General features: G+C 53.1%; 1 protein-coding gene and 1 long non-coding RNA gene across 8 annotated transcripts in view; one reads left to right on the plus strand and one right to left on the minus strand.

Annotated features, from left to right (window-relative positions):
- The window catches only part of AP1M1 (adaptor related protein complex 1 subunit mu 1), a 29,487-nt gene extending 16,764 nt beyond the window's left edge, over window positions 1-12,723 (minus strand). For 3 of the 7 annotated variants that reach the window (XM_081496646.1, XM_081496651.1, XM_081496645.1), the window contains exons 1-5: window positions 12,575-12,723; window positions 6,816-6,972; window positions 4,168-4,235; window positions 2,376-2,506; window positions 893-1,040 (exon numbers count right to left, since the gene is read on the minus strand). In XM_081496646.1, coding sequence (XP_081352772.1) covers window positions 893-1,040; window positions 2,376-2,506; window positions 4,168-4,235; window positions 6,816-6,972; window positions 12,575-12,616 — 546 coding nt within the window. In that variant the 5' untranslated portion in view covers window positions 12,617-12,723. Of the gene's footprint in view, window positions 1-892; window positions 1,041-2,375; window positions 2,507-4,167; window positions 4,236-6,815; window positions 6,973-7,085; window positions 7,328-9,601; window positions 9,661-11,494 lie in introns of those variants that run through there. The other 4 variants (XM_081496648.1, XM_081496647.1, XM_081496650.1 and 1 more) reach the window with 4 other exon arrangements.
- LOC145508903 (uncharacterized) lies at window positions 12,536-14,632 on the plus strand. The gene is made up of 2 exons (XR_014055680.1): window positions 12,536-12,863; window positions 14,318-14,632. It is a non-coding gene; the product is annotated as an uncharacterized LOC145508903 (long non-coding RNA).
- Window positions 14,633-15,751: the final 1,119 nt, after the last annotated feature.

Raw genomic sequence — 15,751 nt, forward strand, 5'->3', positions numbered from 1 at the left:
GGTGATGGAGCTGTTCTGCTTCTTGGTTATGGTAATGGGTACACAAATATGTGAAAGTGAAAGTGAAGTCGCTCAGTCGTGTCCGACTCTTTGCGACCCCATGGACTGTAGCCCACCAGGCTCCTCCATCCATGGAATTTTCTAGGCAAGAGTACTGGAGTGGGTCATCATTTCCTTCTCCAGGGGATCTTCCCGACCCGGGGATCGAACCCGGGTCTCCCGCATTGCGGGCAGACGCTTTACTGTCTGAGCCACCAGGGAATCATGTGTTAAAATCCACAGAAAATATGGTCAATTACCAAATAACAACAACTTAATAAATAAAACTAAAGAAACAAACATGCGCAAAACAATAAAAACCAAAACCCAAGCAACTCCAAAAGTAGGAGAACTACACCTTACGCTCTCAATTTTACACAAAACAACGTCTGTCTGTAAACCTACAGCATGAGGGGCCAAAAGATGACAATGAATCCTTATGTGAAGTGGCCTTTCTGATTACGGAGCCCTCTGCTTGCTTGCTTGCTTTCTAATTATTTTTTTACTTTTGCCTGGAGGCATGCAACATCCTAGTTCCCCAACCATGGTGGAACCCAGGCCCCCTGAAGTGGTAGCATAGGGTCAGCCGCTGGCCTACCAGGAAGTCCTGGAGCCCTTGGCTTTCTAACCCTATACATTTTTTTTTTTTAATGATATGCATGCATTCGTTCTAAATAAGAACAAAAACTAATGAAGGTAAAACAAGCTTGTGTTGCAATGAGTAGCCCAAACCAAATCCTGCTGATCTGCTATCACACAGAAACTGTTTCTCAGAGCCTTGCTAATTTTAAAAGTCAAGTTACTTTTATTTCCAATCACGAAGAAGACAACATTTTTTAAAAAAGAAGCCTACCAGGAGATTGACAGACTCGATGACATCCAAGAACACCTCATTCTTCCGGTACTTGATGCCCTCAGAGCGCCAGGACACTGCATTGGTGACAGTGGCTGGGGGCCGTGGGGCCCCCGTTTCCAGCTTGTGGCCTTCCTGAGTGATGTACCTGTGGGCCCGGGCTCAGAGTTAGGTGGCTCAGGCACTGATATTCTTGAAAACAGCCTCTCCCTGTAGCAGGCACCAGGAGAGGCAGGCTCTGGTTTCACCTGGGGCCATTTAACACAACAATATCACGATTTCCAAAACCCCAACAAACTCTTCAGTTACAATGAGTACAGAGTTCTCAGTCTCAGGGCAGCAAGGAGACAGTGTTGGTGAGGAAAACAAGCAGTGGGCACGAAATGCTTCCCCGCTGGGCAGGCAGAGGAGACCAACCCCCCTGGGAGAGGAACCTGGTGACCCTGATTCCACTTGCTGTTTAGTCAGGAAGTCATGTGCCACCTGACCCTGTGGACTGTAGCCCACCAGGCTCCTCTGTCCATGGGACTTCCCAGGCAAGAACACTGGAGTGGGTTGCCATGCCCTCTTCCGGGGGATCTTCCCGACCCAGGGATCAAACCCACGTCTCCTGCATTAGCAGGTGGATTCTATACTACTGAGACACCCGGGAAGCCCGTTTGCTTCCACTTGGGGAACAACAGATGTGGGGTGTGCTGAAGTTACACGGCTTCTCTGAGTGTCCCTCTGCTCCCCTGTAAAATGGGAAGACAGCACCTCTGACTAACTGAAATGGAAAAAAGGGCTCATAAGAGGCCTGCTTCCCAAGAAGTGCTTAATCAATGATGACCATTATTTGGTGCTCAGGATTCCAAAGGAGGGAGATTTTTCATCACAATCTCATTTATGACAGTAAAAACAAAGGCAGTGGGACTTCCCTGCTGGTCTAGTGGTTGAGAATCTGCCTTCCCACATAGGGGACACAGGTTCGATCCCTGGTCAAGGAACTAAGATTCCACAGGCCACGGGGCAACTAAGCCCATGAGCCTTTACTAGAGAGCCCTCGGGCTGCAAACTACAGAGCCCACTTGCTCTGGAGCCCACATGCCACAACTAGAGTGAAGCCTGCATGCTGCAAGGAAGATCTTGCATGTCCTAACTGAAACCCAAAGCAGTCAAACTAAAAACATGTTAAAAAAAAAACAGAACAGTGGCAGGTGACTCCCTAAAAACACGGCATTGAGCACACTTCTGTGGATGGAAATGAAGACCTGGCAACAGGAAAAGTGCTCGTGCCATGCAGTGATGCTGAGTGGAAAAGGACCCACAGCTGCCCCAGGAACTTAGGAAACTGCTGGTGGGCTGGAGACAGGCAGGGGACCAGCAACGTGAACACATACTTGCCTCCTGCACCTCCAAATCTGCCCGTGACTTCAACACAGTGACGTCGCCCTGGCCTGACCCCCACTCACCCCTGTCCCCAGGCCCCATCCCACCCACTCACTCCTGCAGGATCTTGCTGTCTGTGGTCTGGGGGTAGCCGAAGTCCATGAGCTCATCCAGCAGCTCGTAGATGATGACGAAGTTGTCTCGAATGCTCTCCTCCTCCAGCTCCTTGAAGTATTCTGAAAATACCTGCAGTGTTGCCGTGGGAGGCAGATCAGTGAGAGGAGAGAGGAGGAGGGGATGAATGCCTGCACAAGTTCATTTGCACTTCGTGCCCTGAGGTCCCTGCCAACAATCCTTCTGTCCACTAGCTGTGTTTGCCCGGTTCCCAGGAGTGCTCGGATGAGGTCTTGGGCTCAGGGAACGTGGGCAGGAGGACAGCAGTGGCTGCCTGTGACATGGGAACCAGACTGGGGGTGTGCAGGGGTCCTCTGAGACCTGCTCAGAAGCCCGAGTTCCCACCCCTGCAGGCCCACTCTCCTCCTCTCCTTGACAGACAACTCCAGGCCTGGGGCCTCTTCCCTGACCCTTTGCCTCTGAGTCAGGAGTGATTCAGATGAGGGACAAGGGCCCCTGTGGACAGGACAAGTAGCTCTTTAGGCCTCTCATGACCTCCCTGAACCCCAGTCTGTACAGTTGTGCCTGCAGATAAGCCTGCCCCATTTCAACAGAAAATTCAGAGGATGAAAGCAGGGGCACCAGGGGAGCCAAGGGGAAGAGGAACTCGATAGAAGGTCTTTCAGGAGCACAAACACGGAAGCAGGAAGGCAATGCCAATCACTGCAGGGAGAAGAACCTTCCTCCTTCCCACTGCCCCATCTCTGCACCCCAGGACTGCAACTGCTGGGCCTCTCCTTGGAAATCACAAACAGAGCAGATTGGCCCGCGACAGCCTGGGGATGCCGGCTACTCCTCAGCCTGCACTTGGGGCCTCTCCTGCCCCCATGTCCTCACCACCCCGTCCCCCACTGTGTAGCAGAGGTGACTACTGAGCGAGCTGCACACGGCACCATCTGGAGTAGGAAAGCTTTCCTGGGCGCACCCCAAGCCTCCTGGGTCACACTGTCCACTCTCTTCAACCCCATGAAGCCCCTACTTCAGCCAGCCCCTCCATCCACCTCCTCCCTGGCCTCCCTGCTGCCTTTAGGTTCTTTTCCCACTCAGCTGCCAGAGAAGATCTTAACTCAAATCAGGTCTTGCCAGTCTCCTGCTTTAAGCCTTCCACCATCTCTCATCAGACTTGTAACGAAATCTAAACGCCTTACTAGGCCCTGTGCAGCAACCCCCACCCTGAAGTCCAGCCCAGCCACCCTGCTGACAGCTCCACACTCTGTCCCAGGAACACTGGGCACCACAGGGACTTCTGCCCCAGGGCCTTTGTACACGCTGCTTTGTCTCCCCATCTCGCTGGCAGCTGGGCCTGGCATGTGTCACCCCTCTCTAAGGTGGGGCCTCAGGCCACTGTGCCTTTAAGAGCCCCCCCCAAGGAGATTCTGAGCAGAACTTGGCTCCTGGTTAACCCACCTCCCTAATCCTGACTCTCCCTAATCCCTGACTCCGAGGGTCACTCTCCACCCTTCCACAGCCAGCTGGGGGCACACCTATCCCTCTTGGAAGCAGGGCACACCTCTGGCCTGAGCCTTGCCTCCTGTTCATTTCCCTGTCCTCACCAGGCAGAGGGGCAAATAAGGCCGTGGCATCCCACTCCGGGATCAGGTAGAGCTCCCTGTCTTCTTCCTGGGGTTCCAGCTCCACCAGGGACGCTGCGGCCTTCAGGTGGCCAAGAAGGGGAGGCACACTGAAGAGCCGGGGCGATGGGTACCCTTCACGGCCCCTGTGGCTCAACTCACCTGCACCACCTTATAGAGGAAGGAGAACACCAGGGACACGCACGCGTTCTTCTTGGAGGTGGCGACCACTGCATGGCAGCCACGGTTAAGGAGCATTCAGAGGTAGGGCTGCCACCCCCCAGACTCCAGGGCCCTGCATGTTTTGGAGCTGCCCCCAGTCATTGACTGGGCCCTCAGGGTTCCCAAGCTCCTGGTCTGAGCCAGGCCTGGGCACCGTGGTCCCAGACAGGGGTGGTCCCGGCTCCCAGGGAGCGCTCAGCTGACAGAGGGGCAGCAGGGGCACCGGAAACCCACCCCAGCTGCCGGGTAAGGGGCACTGCCCAGGGGAGGTGACGCCTGAGTGGAGGGCTGAAGCCCGAGGTGTGGTAGAGGGCACTTTAGTAAGGTGAGCAGCCCCGGGAGAGCAGTGCAACTCATCCTAGAGCAGAAACCAGGAGCACAATCTGCCCTCCTCCAAAGCCCATCGCTTACAGGACCTTCCTGAGGTTCAGGGCTCCCCGGCCAGGGCCAATTCTGACTTGAGCCTGTCTTTGAGCCTTTCCCCCTGAAGCAAACCTTTTGAATGAAGCCTCCATTTTCTCACCCAGGTGCTTTCAGGTGGCTCAGCGGTAAAGAACCTGCCTGCCAAGGAGGAGTTGTGGGTTTAATCCCTGGGTCAGGAAGATGCCCTGGAGAAGGAAATGGCAACACATTCCAGTATTCTTACCTGGGAAATCCCATGGACAGAGGAGCCTGGCAGGCAACAGTCCATGGGGTCGCAAAGAGCCAGACATGGCTTAGCAACTGAACAACAATAACATGATAGGGGCCTGGGAGTGGATTCACCAATGTGATGTGTGTAAGCTGGCACACACTCCTGACTTGGGGACGTGTTCCCAGTTCCTGGGGTCAGTGTGTACTGGGAACTTCCTGTTCCTCTTTCCCTAAGGGCTTGATCACCTGGGGACAACAGTTCCTCTGCACTGCACCCTGGCCACCCCAGTGCCAAGCTATGGGCTCTAGGAGGGAGAAAGGGGCCATCTCCATCTCACTTCCAGCCTCATCTCGGCCCAGCACAGGGCCCCAGGAAATGGACCCTGGGCCAATCGGGAGTGCTGGCTTCCCTAGTCCAAGCAACATGGGTTCTAGGTGCTTTCTAAGGAGGGGCAATGGGCACCTCCAACTCTTTGGCTGGGCTTGGAAACTGCCACCTGACAATGGAACTTGGGCTGGAGGTGAGCAAGTGTCCACTCAGGCAGGGTGTGCTGAGCACTGGCATCCAGAGGGACGAGCCCTTGTCTCCTCGCCGGCTGCCCACACATGAAACACTAGGGCCCCACTGGGAACTGGTCTGACAGCTCCTGCTGAGCTGGCACCACTACTCCCCCACCCCCCACAGCTGGGCAACCATGCCCAGACCCAGGGCAGCTTCTAAGACAATCTTTTCCTGGTTCATGGGCTGCCTGCCACACTCTGCAGAGATGCCCCCTCTAGAGACAGGTGAAGAAACAGAGGTGCACTGCAGGGAGCCAGACCTCAGGGCAGTGGATAAGCGTCCTGGGCCAACACCTTCCACCCTGCAATGTGCACACACATCACGAGGGATGGCCCTGCTCTAATGTAGCTTCTGACCTGGCAAGGCTGTACGGACCCAGGATTCTGCATTCCCAGAAGGCTCCCAGGGGATGCTCTGGCCTGTGGACCACACCTTCACTAGCAAGGTCCCGTGTGTCTCCATGAATGTGAAAAAGGGGACAGAGCCCATGTTGGCTGGGCGCGATGCACATGCACAGCTCAGCTGACCCCAACAGTGCTGCAAGGAGGGGTCACTGCTCTCACTGGACCAGGGGGAGGTAAGGACCTGCCTCCAGTCACATGGCGACTGGAGCACGGGGCTGTGAGCTGCAAAGCCAGGCTCTTCCTGTAGCAGTGTAGATACCAGAACGCACCTAGAGGGGTTGACCAAAGCCACGGGATGGCCAATCAGACCTCCTGGATGGGAACTGGCTTAGCCAGGCCTCCCCATGGGCCTGAGATCTGGGCAGGGTGGGGAGGAATCTCTCCCCTTCTCTGTATCCCACCACCCCTCACAGTCCAGGCTTCTGCCCCCTCACCTGCCTGCCAACTCCCACCTCCCCACATCCACTTCTGATCCCTGAAGTCTGGTCTCCACTCAGCAGCCAGAGAAAATGCAGAAAATGCAAATCAGACCATGTCAGCCCTCCGCCTGAAACCCTCCAAAGACTTGCCAACACATTTCATTCAGGTTTCCTACAGGGCCCTGCAGTGCACACCCCGCTGACCACTGGGCCTTGCTCCTACCATGCACCCTACTCTAGGGCTCCAGTCACCCCCACTGCAGCTGCCGAATGAGACTTCACCCAAGCCTAGCATGCCTCATGCCAGCAGACACCTGGCCTTCCTGCAGGTCTCCTCTGGGATGTTCCCTCCCCAAGGAACCTGTCCTGGCTCCTTGGACCTCTGTCACACTGGTCATCTTTAGGCAGCAGGGAGCTCCAGAAGACAGGGCTGTGCCTGATGGACCCTGCTGGCCTGAGCCAGCCAGCCCTGGGGACAGCAGCTCTCAGTTGCACGTGAGTATGTGTGTGTACACATGCACACACAAGCCCACACAGGAGCCATCTCCCCCACCCCCGACAAAGGGATACGATACAGGTTGTTGTGCTTGATCCACATGAAGCGGACTCCCCCATGGGCCAGGATGGGCGACAGCATGCCCTCCTCTTCCTTCTCCATCAGGATGGGCATGAAGTGCTCCACCTCCGACATGTCCACATCGCCGCGGTAGTTCCGGCAGATGAGCACCTGGGGGAGGAGGAAGAGAGGGAAGGCGCTTTCACCTTCAGTTACACCAGCAGGATGTCAGGGTGGGGGTGAGGGCTGGCAGCCTCCTGCCCTCCAGGGAACCCCAATCACACCTGTCCATCAAAGGGCCATTCCATCTCTACGCCCCAGGGAATTCCTCAAGGAAAGGACTTCCCCATGTGAACATCTACTGGGGCCAGTGAGAGTCTTCGTAGGGGGGCCATAGGAGGGGGCTGTGAGGCAAGAGTCCAGGACTGAATCACATGGGAGACGCCAGGTTAAACAACGCCCTGCAGGCTCTCAATGCAGATCTTCTCCACGCCCTTCTGTGTTAATGCACCCTGCTCTTCTGTCTCTGTCAGGAGAGGGACACTGCTGAGTGTGCACACCTACTAGATTCCACCTGTGGCCTGAAAAGAAACCCTTCTCCTCATCTCTCTCATGGGTCCAGATGTGCAGCATCACTGCTGATGCGAATGTAAAATGGGACAACCACTTTGGTAAAGTTTGACACGTTCTCAGAAAGCTAAAATCAGCTTATAACCCAGCCATTCCTCTCTTAGGTATTTATTTACCCAAAGAAAGGAAACCAGACATCCACGTGAAGACACATGTGCGGATGTTCACAGCGCATTATTTTAAGTAGACTCAGGTTAGCGAAAATGCCAACATCCTTCAACAGGTGAGTGGAGGCAAGAATTGTGTCCATCCACACTACAGAAAACTGCTCAGCTATGAAAAGGAATGACTACTGACACTGGTGACAGCAGGAGGGAAGTTCAGGATCACTGAGCCAAGTGAAAGAAACCAGACAATGGAGACGGTAACTATGTGATTCCACTTAAACAAACACATCCTGGGAAATGGTAACAGAAAATACATTAGTGGCTGCCTGGGGACTGGCTGGACATAGATGGGTGTGGGGAACCTTTAGGAAGTGACAGAGTGTGTGCCTATGGTTTTCTGGGTGTATACAATGACTGAACTCATCAAATGATATGCTTTATGTAAGCACAGATTGTTACATGTAACTCACTGAAGGAAAGAAAAAGGAGGTGTAAAGCTACGCCATGGTGAGCAAGGCTCTATTTGGAGAAGCTGCCCAGAGCAGCTGCTGCTCCCGTGTGTCCGAGGCCAGCCAGCTGCAGGACGCAGTAATGTGCAAAGAATGACACCACAGCGCTGACCAGCCCGGGAACTGCCTGCCTCAGAACCTTTGCTGTTGTGTGCTTGCTAAGTCGCGTCTGACTCTTTTATGACCCCCACGGACTGTAGTCCGCCAGGTTCCTCTGTCCATGGGAAAATACTGGAGTGGGTTGCCATTTCCTTCCCACAGAATCTTCGTTTCATAAAATACATTGTCTTACTGTTGCAAGCCAGAGAGAGAGTGGTCAAGTGAGTGACAGAGAAAGAACCTTCCTTTCCTAGTTTCTCCTTTGTGGCCTATGGGCAAGGGACCCTGTGCACTCATTGCTGTTTAGAAGGCCTCTTAAGAGACCCAGCACCCAGTGGGTGAGCTTGTGGGTACCTGGCCCAGGGACTAGGACATATCCTCTCGTATATTCTTTGCCAGGAGTATATACTGCCTCATATAAATCCGCCCTACTATGAAGTAGGACTGATATTTTTAAAGCGATGAACAGTGATGTCCAGAGAGGTGGCACCACCTGCCTGAGGTCACACAGTGAACAAAGGTGAGCCAGGATTCTAACCTCACTTCTCACTCCCTGTAGGGCTACTTCCACTTGATAAACATTGCTCTCCTGGGCTTCTGAACCTCATCTTCTACTCCAAGTATCCAACTCTGGGGGATGCAATTGGCATGGAGCCCCTGAGGCCCCAGTATATTCTGAGGAAAGAGCAGGGAGCAATATATTTTGCTTGCCTTCATCAACACAGGCTGCAGAGGTCCACTCGCTCATGCTCTCTACCATACACTATGCTAGGCCTGGGGACACCAGGGTGACCAAGACAAACAGGGTCCCTGCACTGAGCTATTTGCTTCAAGGGAGATGAGAGACTCTGCAAGGGTGTGACCTTCAAACTGAGGCCTTAGGATACAGGTGGGATAGAGGCAGAGGGACCAGTGGAGCTAAAGCCGTGGGGTGGGAGGCAGAGCCTATGCTGGGTACCTAGGAGCACTGGTTAAGTAGAGTGAGGGCAGCCTTGGGTCCTGGCCCATAGCAGCCACTCAATAAATGTCTCCGCAGTGAGCATGGTAGTGAGGCAAACAAGAATAATGCCCAGGTCTCTAAATGGGCACCTATGTGGATGGTGGTGTCACTCCCTGAGATGGAGAAAGACAGCAGGGCTGAGGGGTGGTGTGGAGCTCATCTGGGGAAATGCCGAGTTCGTGACGGCTGTGAGACCTCCAGGGTGTCCTGAAGGCCCGCGGATCTCCAGATGAGTGCTCAGGACTTTGGTACAAATTCAGGAGTCATTGGCACAGTGACAGAAATCAAAGCCTGGCCCTTGGGACTTCCTGGCAGTCCAGTGGTTAAGACACTGTGCTTCCACTGCAGGGGACACAGGTTCAATCCCTGCTCATGAAACTAAGAACCTGCAGGTGGTGAGGCATGGCCAAAAAATAGGAATGAATGAATGAATGAAAGAATGAGTCAAAGCCTACCTCAAGTAGAGCAACAGTATGTGAGGCATGCCAGGCCCAAGCAAGAGGAGCCACCATCCTAGGGGAGGGCAGGAGAGAAGGGGCAGCAGTGAGAGAAACGGGGGAAACAGAGACACAGCAACCCCGAGGCCAGTGGAAGCCTGATGAGGAGGAGCATAGTAGCGGTGTCAGAATCTGCAGGGAAGTAAGAGAGATAAGGACAGAGAATTGTCCTGGAGGGCTTTCCATCAGCTGAATGTGGCCCCGCTGGTTTCCCTGGAGAGCAGAGGTGCTGGTTGGCAGGTAGACCTGTGGTTGTGAATTTCCTTGATGTGCCATTACCTTCCTTTTTTATTGAATGCAGTTTCTGCAGAAGGCAGACTTTCAAAACATGAGGCCCAAGGGGAGTGGAATAATAAATGCGGATGGTCAGGGAGGATGGGAGGCAAACCCACCCATGGCAGCCTCTACCGAAAGACACGTATTATCCGGCTTCTCCCAGGCTACAGTCTCCTCATGGCGGCTGTTCCTTCTCGCGATCAAAATGGTCTCCTCCTGCTCTCCCATCTGGACCCCCCTCACCCACGGCCCTCTGGGTCCCATCCTCCAGGCTCCAGCATTACCCACGACTACCCAGCCTCAGCGGGCTGCCCCTCACCCCATGGGCCTATTGTGACACCTCCTCATCCACCTGACTGTCACCTGGTCACCTTCCCAGCGCTGGCATCTCCCTCCTCCAGGAAGCCTTTTGCAACCACTTCTCCTGCCAGCCCACACTGAGGTTGGGCAACTACGTTACCTGAGGGCCTTGACCTTGCTGTGCTGGCTAACTGATCATCTGGATCCCATCTGCTTGGATCTGTCAGCTTCCACGCACCTCCCCTACAGGACTTCAAGGTCCAAGGGGACTGTGGACCATGGGTGGTGCTGCACATGTCTCATGTGTCTGCTCAGTGAGTTCACACGCTTGCCCGAGGTCATGCAACTGAGCAGCAGGGGCAGGTTTTGAGCTCAGCCCCCGACCTGCTGCATGCTAGGTGCTCATGAAATGTTTGCTGGAGAAATGAGTGATCTGAGGAGGCAGCCTGCGGGACCTCTGGTGACACGGTGGCCAAGGAGGAAACAAGAACACATGCTACATGGGGTGGGGGGTTGGAGGTGGGTGGGAAGCTCAAGAGGGAACATGTGTATACCAATGGCTGATTCATGTTGATATATGCAGAAACCAATACAACACTGCAAAGCAATTATCCTCCAATTAAAAATAAATAAATACAAAAAAATAAGAAAAAAAAAACATGCTACAAAAACTCAGGGAATACTGCACCCTCCCACCCCTGGGGTGTCCTGTGTCTTTCTTTGCCTCCAAGGACTCAACCTTCTCAACCTCCCATCCTCAGAAGGGAGCCCAGCACAGGGCCTCACTAGTTGTTGACTTTGGGTGGCATCCAAGGAAGGCAACCCACTTAAGGGAGGTTTGGGAAAGTACTGGGGGTGGGGAGTGAGGCAGCAAGGGGCAGGAATTTCAACTCTTCACTCCCTACTGCTTCTGGGCACACTCCTACCCACTCCACCTAGGACTGGCACCCATGCTTCCCTCACTCACTGATGTGGGGCTGGTTAAATGTTGGTCCTGTCCTATTATAGGAAGCCCTGGTGGCTCAGCGGTCAAGAATCTGCCTGTTCATGCCTGCCAATGCAGAAGACATGGGTTCAATCCCTGGCTTGGGAAGACCCCCTGGAGGAGGGCATGGCAACCCACTCCAGTATTCTTGCCTGGAGAATCGCATGGACAGAGGAACCTGGTGGGCTACAGTCCACTAGGAAGGAAAGAAACGGACACGACTTAGCGACTAAATGACAACAAACTGTCCTATTCTTGTTACTCCTCAATGCAAGAGACCAGATACTCACTTGCTCTCTAGCCAGGACAGACTTGGGGGAAGGCAGCAGGCCACTTCTGAAAGGCTTTGCGATCCCTCATATAAAAAGCTTTCCTAGAACCCCCCCGGGAAAAGGTCCCCCTGGGAGCGGGTCCTAGGGTTCTATTGCTCCTTCATATTTCAGCTGGTTTGTCACTCCCCCCTGGGCAGTGCTTCCTTATCCCCAGTGGAGGCTGACTCTATTAGATCCTCATTGCTCCACCACTGCAATTTACATTTATTTGTGCTTTTTGAGATCAGTGTCCTTCCCTCTCACCAGATCGTGGGCTCCAGAAGGACAAGGTTCTGGGACTGACTCTGGTTTCGCTCACCAAAGGCAGCCCGAGGCTTAGCACCCTGCTTGGCATTTAGTAAGTGCTCCTCAAATATCAGCTAAATGAACAAATGACTCTGGGTTCAGCTCCTAGACCTGCCACTTTTCTGTGACAGATGTGACCGTAGGCTCTTTGTATCACCTCTCTGTGCCTCAGTCTCTCCCTCTGTGAAAACAGCACTCCCGCCAACCACCTCACCTAGCCCTTGTAACTCAGTGTCACAGTGAACGTTAAGAAATTGCTTCAGGTACTAATACACAAAAATCGCTGGATAAACAGAACGGGCCGAGCTCCCAGAGGGCGAGACTGGCCCGAAGGTACACCGTCCCCGACACGCTTCACCACCTCTGGTCAAGGGTCGCGCACCCTCTTGGCGCCAGGATTGTCTTCCCAGCCGGCTGCGGCCCGCGCTCTCCACAGCCTCGGGTTGCCCTGGGCCTCCACAGAGGCCTAAAACCCCCAACCCAGAGGGGGTGGGGATGAGGGTCGTGCAGTCGGTTATCTGGCAACTGCAGCAGCCCACCGCGTTCCCGAGCAACAAGGCAGGGCTCGCGGACCTAAGACCCCTTTCTGGATACCCAGCAAAAGGGTGGAGTCCTCAGGTGAGGCCAAACGGCTTCCTTGCCTAAAACCAAGGTGGCTCCCATTGGACGGTTACCTAGCAACAGGGTGGGTCCCCAAGGGGCGAGGCCCCCGCCGGTTGCCTGGCAACGCGGAGGGTTGGGAGCCCTTGGTACCTTGCCCTTCAGGTCCAGCACGTAGACGGCACTGGCGGACATGGCGGCTGCGAAAAGCCTCGGCAGTGGCCGAGGGCGGCGGCGATAGCGGGGACTGCCAGGCGGTGAGCCAGGCCGGGCGCACCCCGCGACAGTCCGTCTCCACTTCCGGTCGGGGGAGCCGCGCGCGGACCGTTATGTTCGGCCGAGGCGGAGCGGTCGAGAATGCGCCGGCGCAGTGTGCACTGTGCACAGGCGCAGTTTGTCCGATGTGCCCTTATTTCCCGCTCCTCCCTCAAGCATCCCGGAAGTAAGCCCAGAGGGGCGGGGCAGGGAGAGGCCTGGAGGCGGCGGGCGGGGCCAACTGAAGCAGGACATATAAGGTGCCAGGCTGGGAGAAGCCATAGCAGCTGGAAATTCCCACTTTGCAGGCCAAGTTAGGTGAGAGATCCTGGTGGTGGAACCCACCTAGTGCCATACGGAACTCACAGTCTGGTGGGGAAGTCTAGGAAACAAATATACAGTCACCAATTGTGACACCCTTTATCAGTTCAGTCGTTCAGTCGCTCAGTCGTGTCCGACTCTCTGCGACCCCATGGACTGCAGCACGCCAGGCTTCCCTGTCCATCACCAACTCCCAGAGCCTGCTCGAACTCACGTCCATTGAGTCGGTGATGCCATCCAACCATCTCATCCTCTGTTCCCTTCTCCTCCTGCCCTCAATCTGTCCCAGCATCAGGGTCTTTCCCAATGAGTCAGTTCTTCGCATCAGGTGGCCAAAGTATTGGAGCTTCAGCTTCAGCATCAGTCCTTCCAATGAATATTCAGGACTGATTTCCTTTAAGATGGACTGGTTGGATCTCCTTGCAGGTCAAGGGACTCTCAAGAGTCTTCTCCAACACCACAGTTCAAAAGCATCAATTCTTTGGCGCTCAGCCTTCTTTATGGTACACCTCTCACATCCATCCATACTACTGGGAAAACCATAGCTTTGACTATTCGGACCTTTGTTGGCAAAATCATGTCTCTGCTTTTTAAAATGCTGTGTAGGTTTATAGGGAGCAGTGAGATGGTTGGATGGCATCACCAACTCAATGGGCATGAGTTTAAGCAAACACTGGCAGACAGTGAAGGACAAGGAAGCCTGGTTTGCTGCAGTTCATGGGGTTGCAAAGAGTTGGACATAAATTAGTGACTGAACAACAGCAACAAAGCAGGTGATTACTTGGAAGGAGGTCAAACTCTCTTAATGGCCCTAAGTCGAGTCTAACCAACTGTGCCTGTCACCTGTCAGTGTTAACACTTGTCAATGAACAAGTGTGCCAGTTTACTGCCTGAAATGATCTCTTGAACACCACACCCCACTGAACCTAGGCAAAAAAACGTTGATTACTATAGTTAGTGGTTACTATAGGTAATACAGATTGTGATTCCTGATTAATCTCATTATATCTCTTTTGCTTTATGAACACTGGAGAAATGCCTTCATTTCATCCTAATGAACCATCACAGTGCCCTGGGCCCAGTCCAGCAGTGTCAGAACCATTTACTCAGGCTGCCTGCTTCTCACTTTTCTTTTTATCTTCCCTATTACCTCCATTTGGGGTTTTGAAAGAGGTTTTGCAACTCTGTGGTTATATATACTATACTTGGGGTAGAGATGTAATTACAAGAAAATCCAGAGAAGAAAAGCAGAATTGATGCTGAGCAGGGCCCTGTGGGACTCCAGGGCATGGAGGTCTTTTTGTCCCCCATTCCTTGTAGGCAGAGCTCTTGGCCTCCATGACCTTTTCTGAGTTCCAAAGGGCAGAAGAGTTGCTAATCAAAGAAGCAGCAACAAAACCACCTGAGACAGAGACTCATCAAGATTAGAAGATGAACCACCTAGGACCCTGCAGAAGCAAAAATACAAGACAGTTACTGCCTTGATCCTTATCACATACTCAGCCTAACTATGTAACCTTTCCATGCTCACTGGGGGTGGGTGGGGTGGGGTGGGACACAGTTCTTGAGATGCTAGCATACTGTGTTCCCCCTTTGCCTGGCAAAGTAATAAAGCCACTCTTTCTTTCTCCTCCATAACTGTCTCAGTATTTCTGTTTGGCACTGGTATGCAGACAGCCAAGATTTTGACGACAAATCTTTAAAGATTATCAAGTGAATCCTGGGCTGGAAGAATTCTTGCACAACGCAGATAAGAGAGACTTTTTGACACCAACTGTCTTAAGAAATCCTATATTACCTGGCCTCATTCTTGCCTAATTTATTGCAGTGTTTTAGAAAAACATGTCTCTTTTCTAATTACAAATATCTCACTGAAGAAAAACTGAGGAAATGACAAAAGCATAAGGCAAAAAGAAAAACCACCCAGGAGAGGTAACACCTCCCATTATGGAGCATTTCCTTTTCAGGCTTGCTCTGCGCTGACAAAGGTCCGTACAGTCAAAGCTATGGTTTTTCCAGTAGTCATATACGGATGTGAGAGTTGGACCATAAAGAAGGCTGAGTGCTGAAGAATTGATGCTTTCTAACTGCGGTGCTGGAAGATTCTTGAAAGTCCCTTGGACAGTAAGATCAAACCAGTCAATCCTAAAGGAAATCAACCCTGAATTTTCATTAGAAGGACTGATGACGAATCTCTGATACTTTGACTACCTGATGTGAAGAGCCAGTTCACTGGAAAAGGCCCTGGTGCTGGGAAAGGCTGAAGGCAGGAGGAGACGGGGGAGGCAGGTGAGATGGTTGGATGGCATTATCAACTCCATGGACAGGAGTTTGAGCAAACTCAGGGAAATAGTGAAGGATAGGGAAGCCTGGTGTGCTGCAGTCCATGGGGTCGCAAAGAGTCGGACAGGACTGGCGACTGAACAACGGCAACTAGGCATTTTAGATGTTTAATACAGTGTCAGCAGGGCTAGGACAAAATCTTTTGAGGAAACAGACTTCCAAGTGCCAAAAGTACTGTCATAGTATGTGTGCTGTGCTTAGTTGCTCAGTCGTGTCTTGACTCTTTGCCATCCCATGGACTGTAGCCCCCCAGGATCCTCTGTTCATGGGATTCTCCAGGCAAGAATACTGGAGTGCGTTGCCATGCCCTTCTCCAGATCTTCCCAACCGAGGAACTGAACCCAGGTCTCCCACATTGCAGGTGTTCTTTACTGTCTGAGCCACCAGGGAAGCCCCAAACACTACACATAA

The sequence above is a fragment of the Giraffa tippelskirchi genome, chromosome 6, assembly GCF_054371585.1.
Source record: "Giraffa tippelskirchi isolate mGirTip1 chromosome 6, T2T-mGirTip1v1.2.pri, whole genome shotgun sequence".
Lineage (NCBI taxonomy): Eukaryota > Metazoa > Chordata > Mammalia > Artiodactyla > Giraffidae > Giraffa > Giraffa tippelskirchi.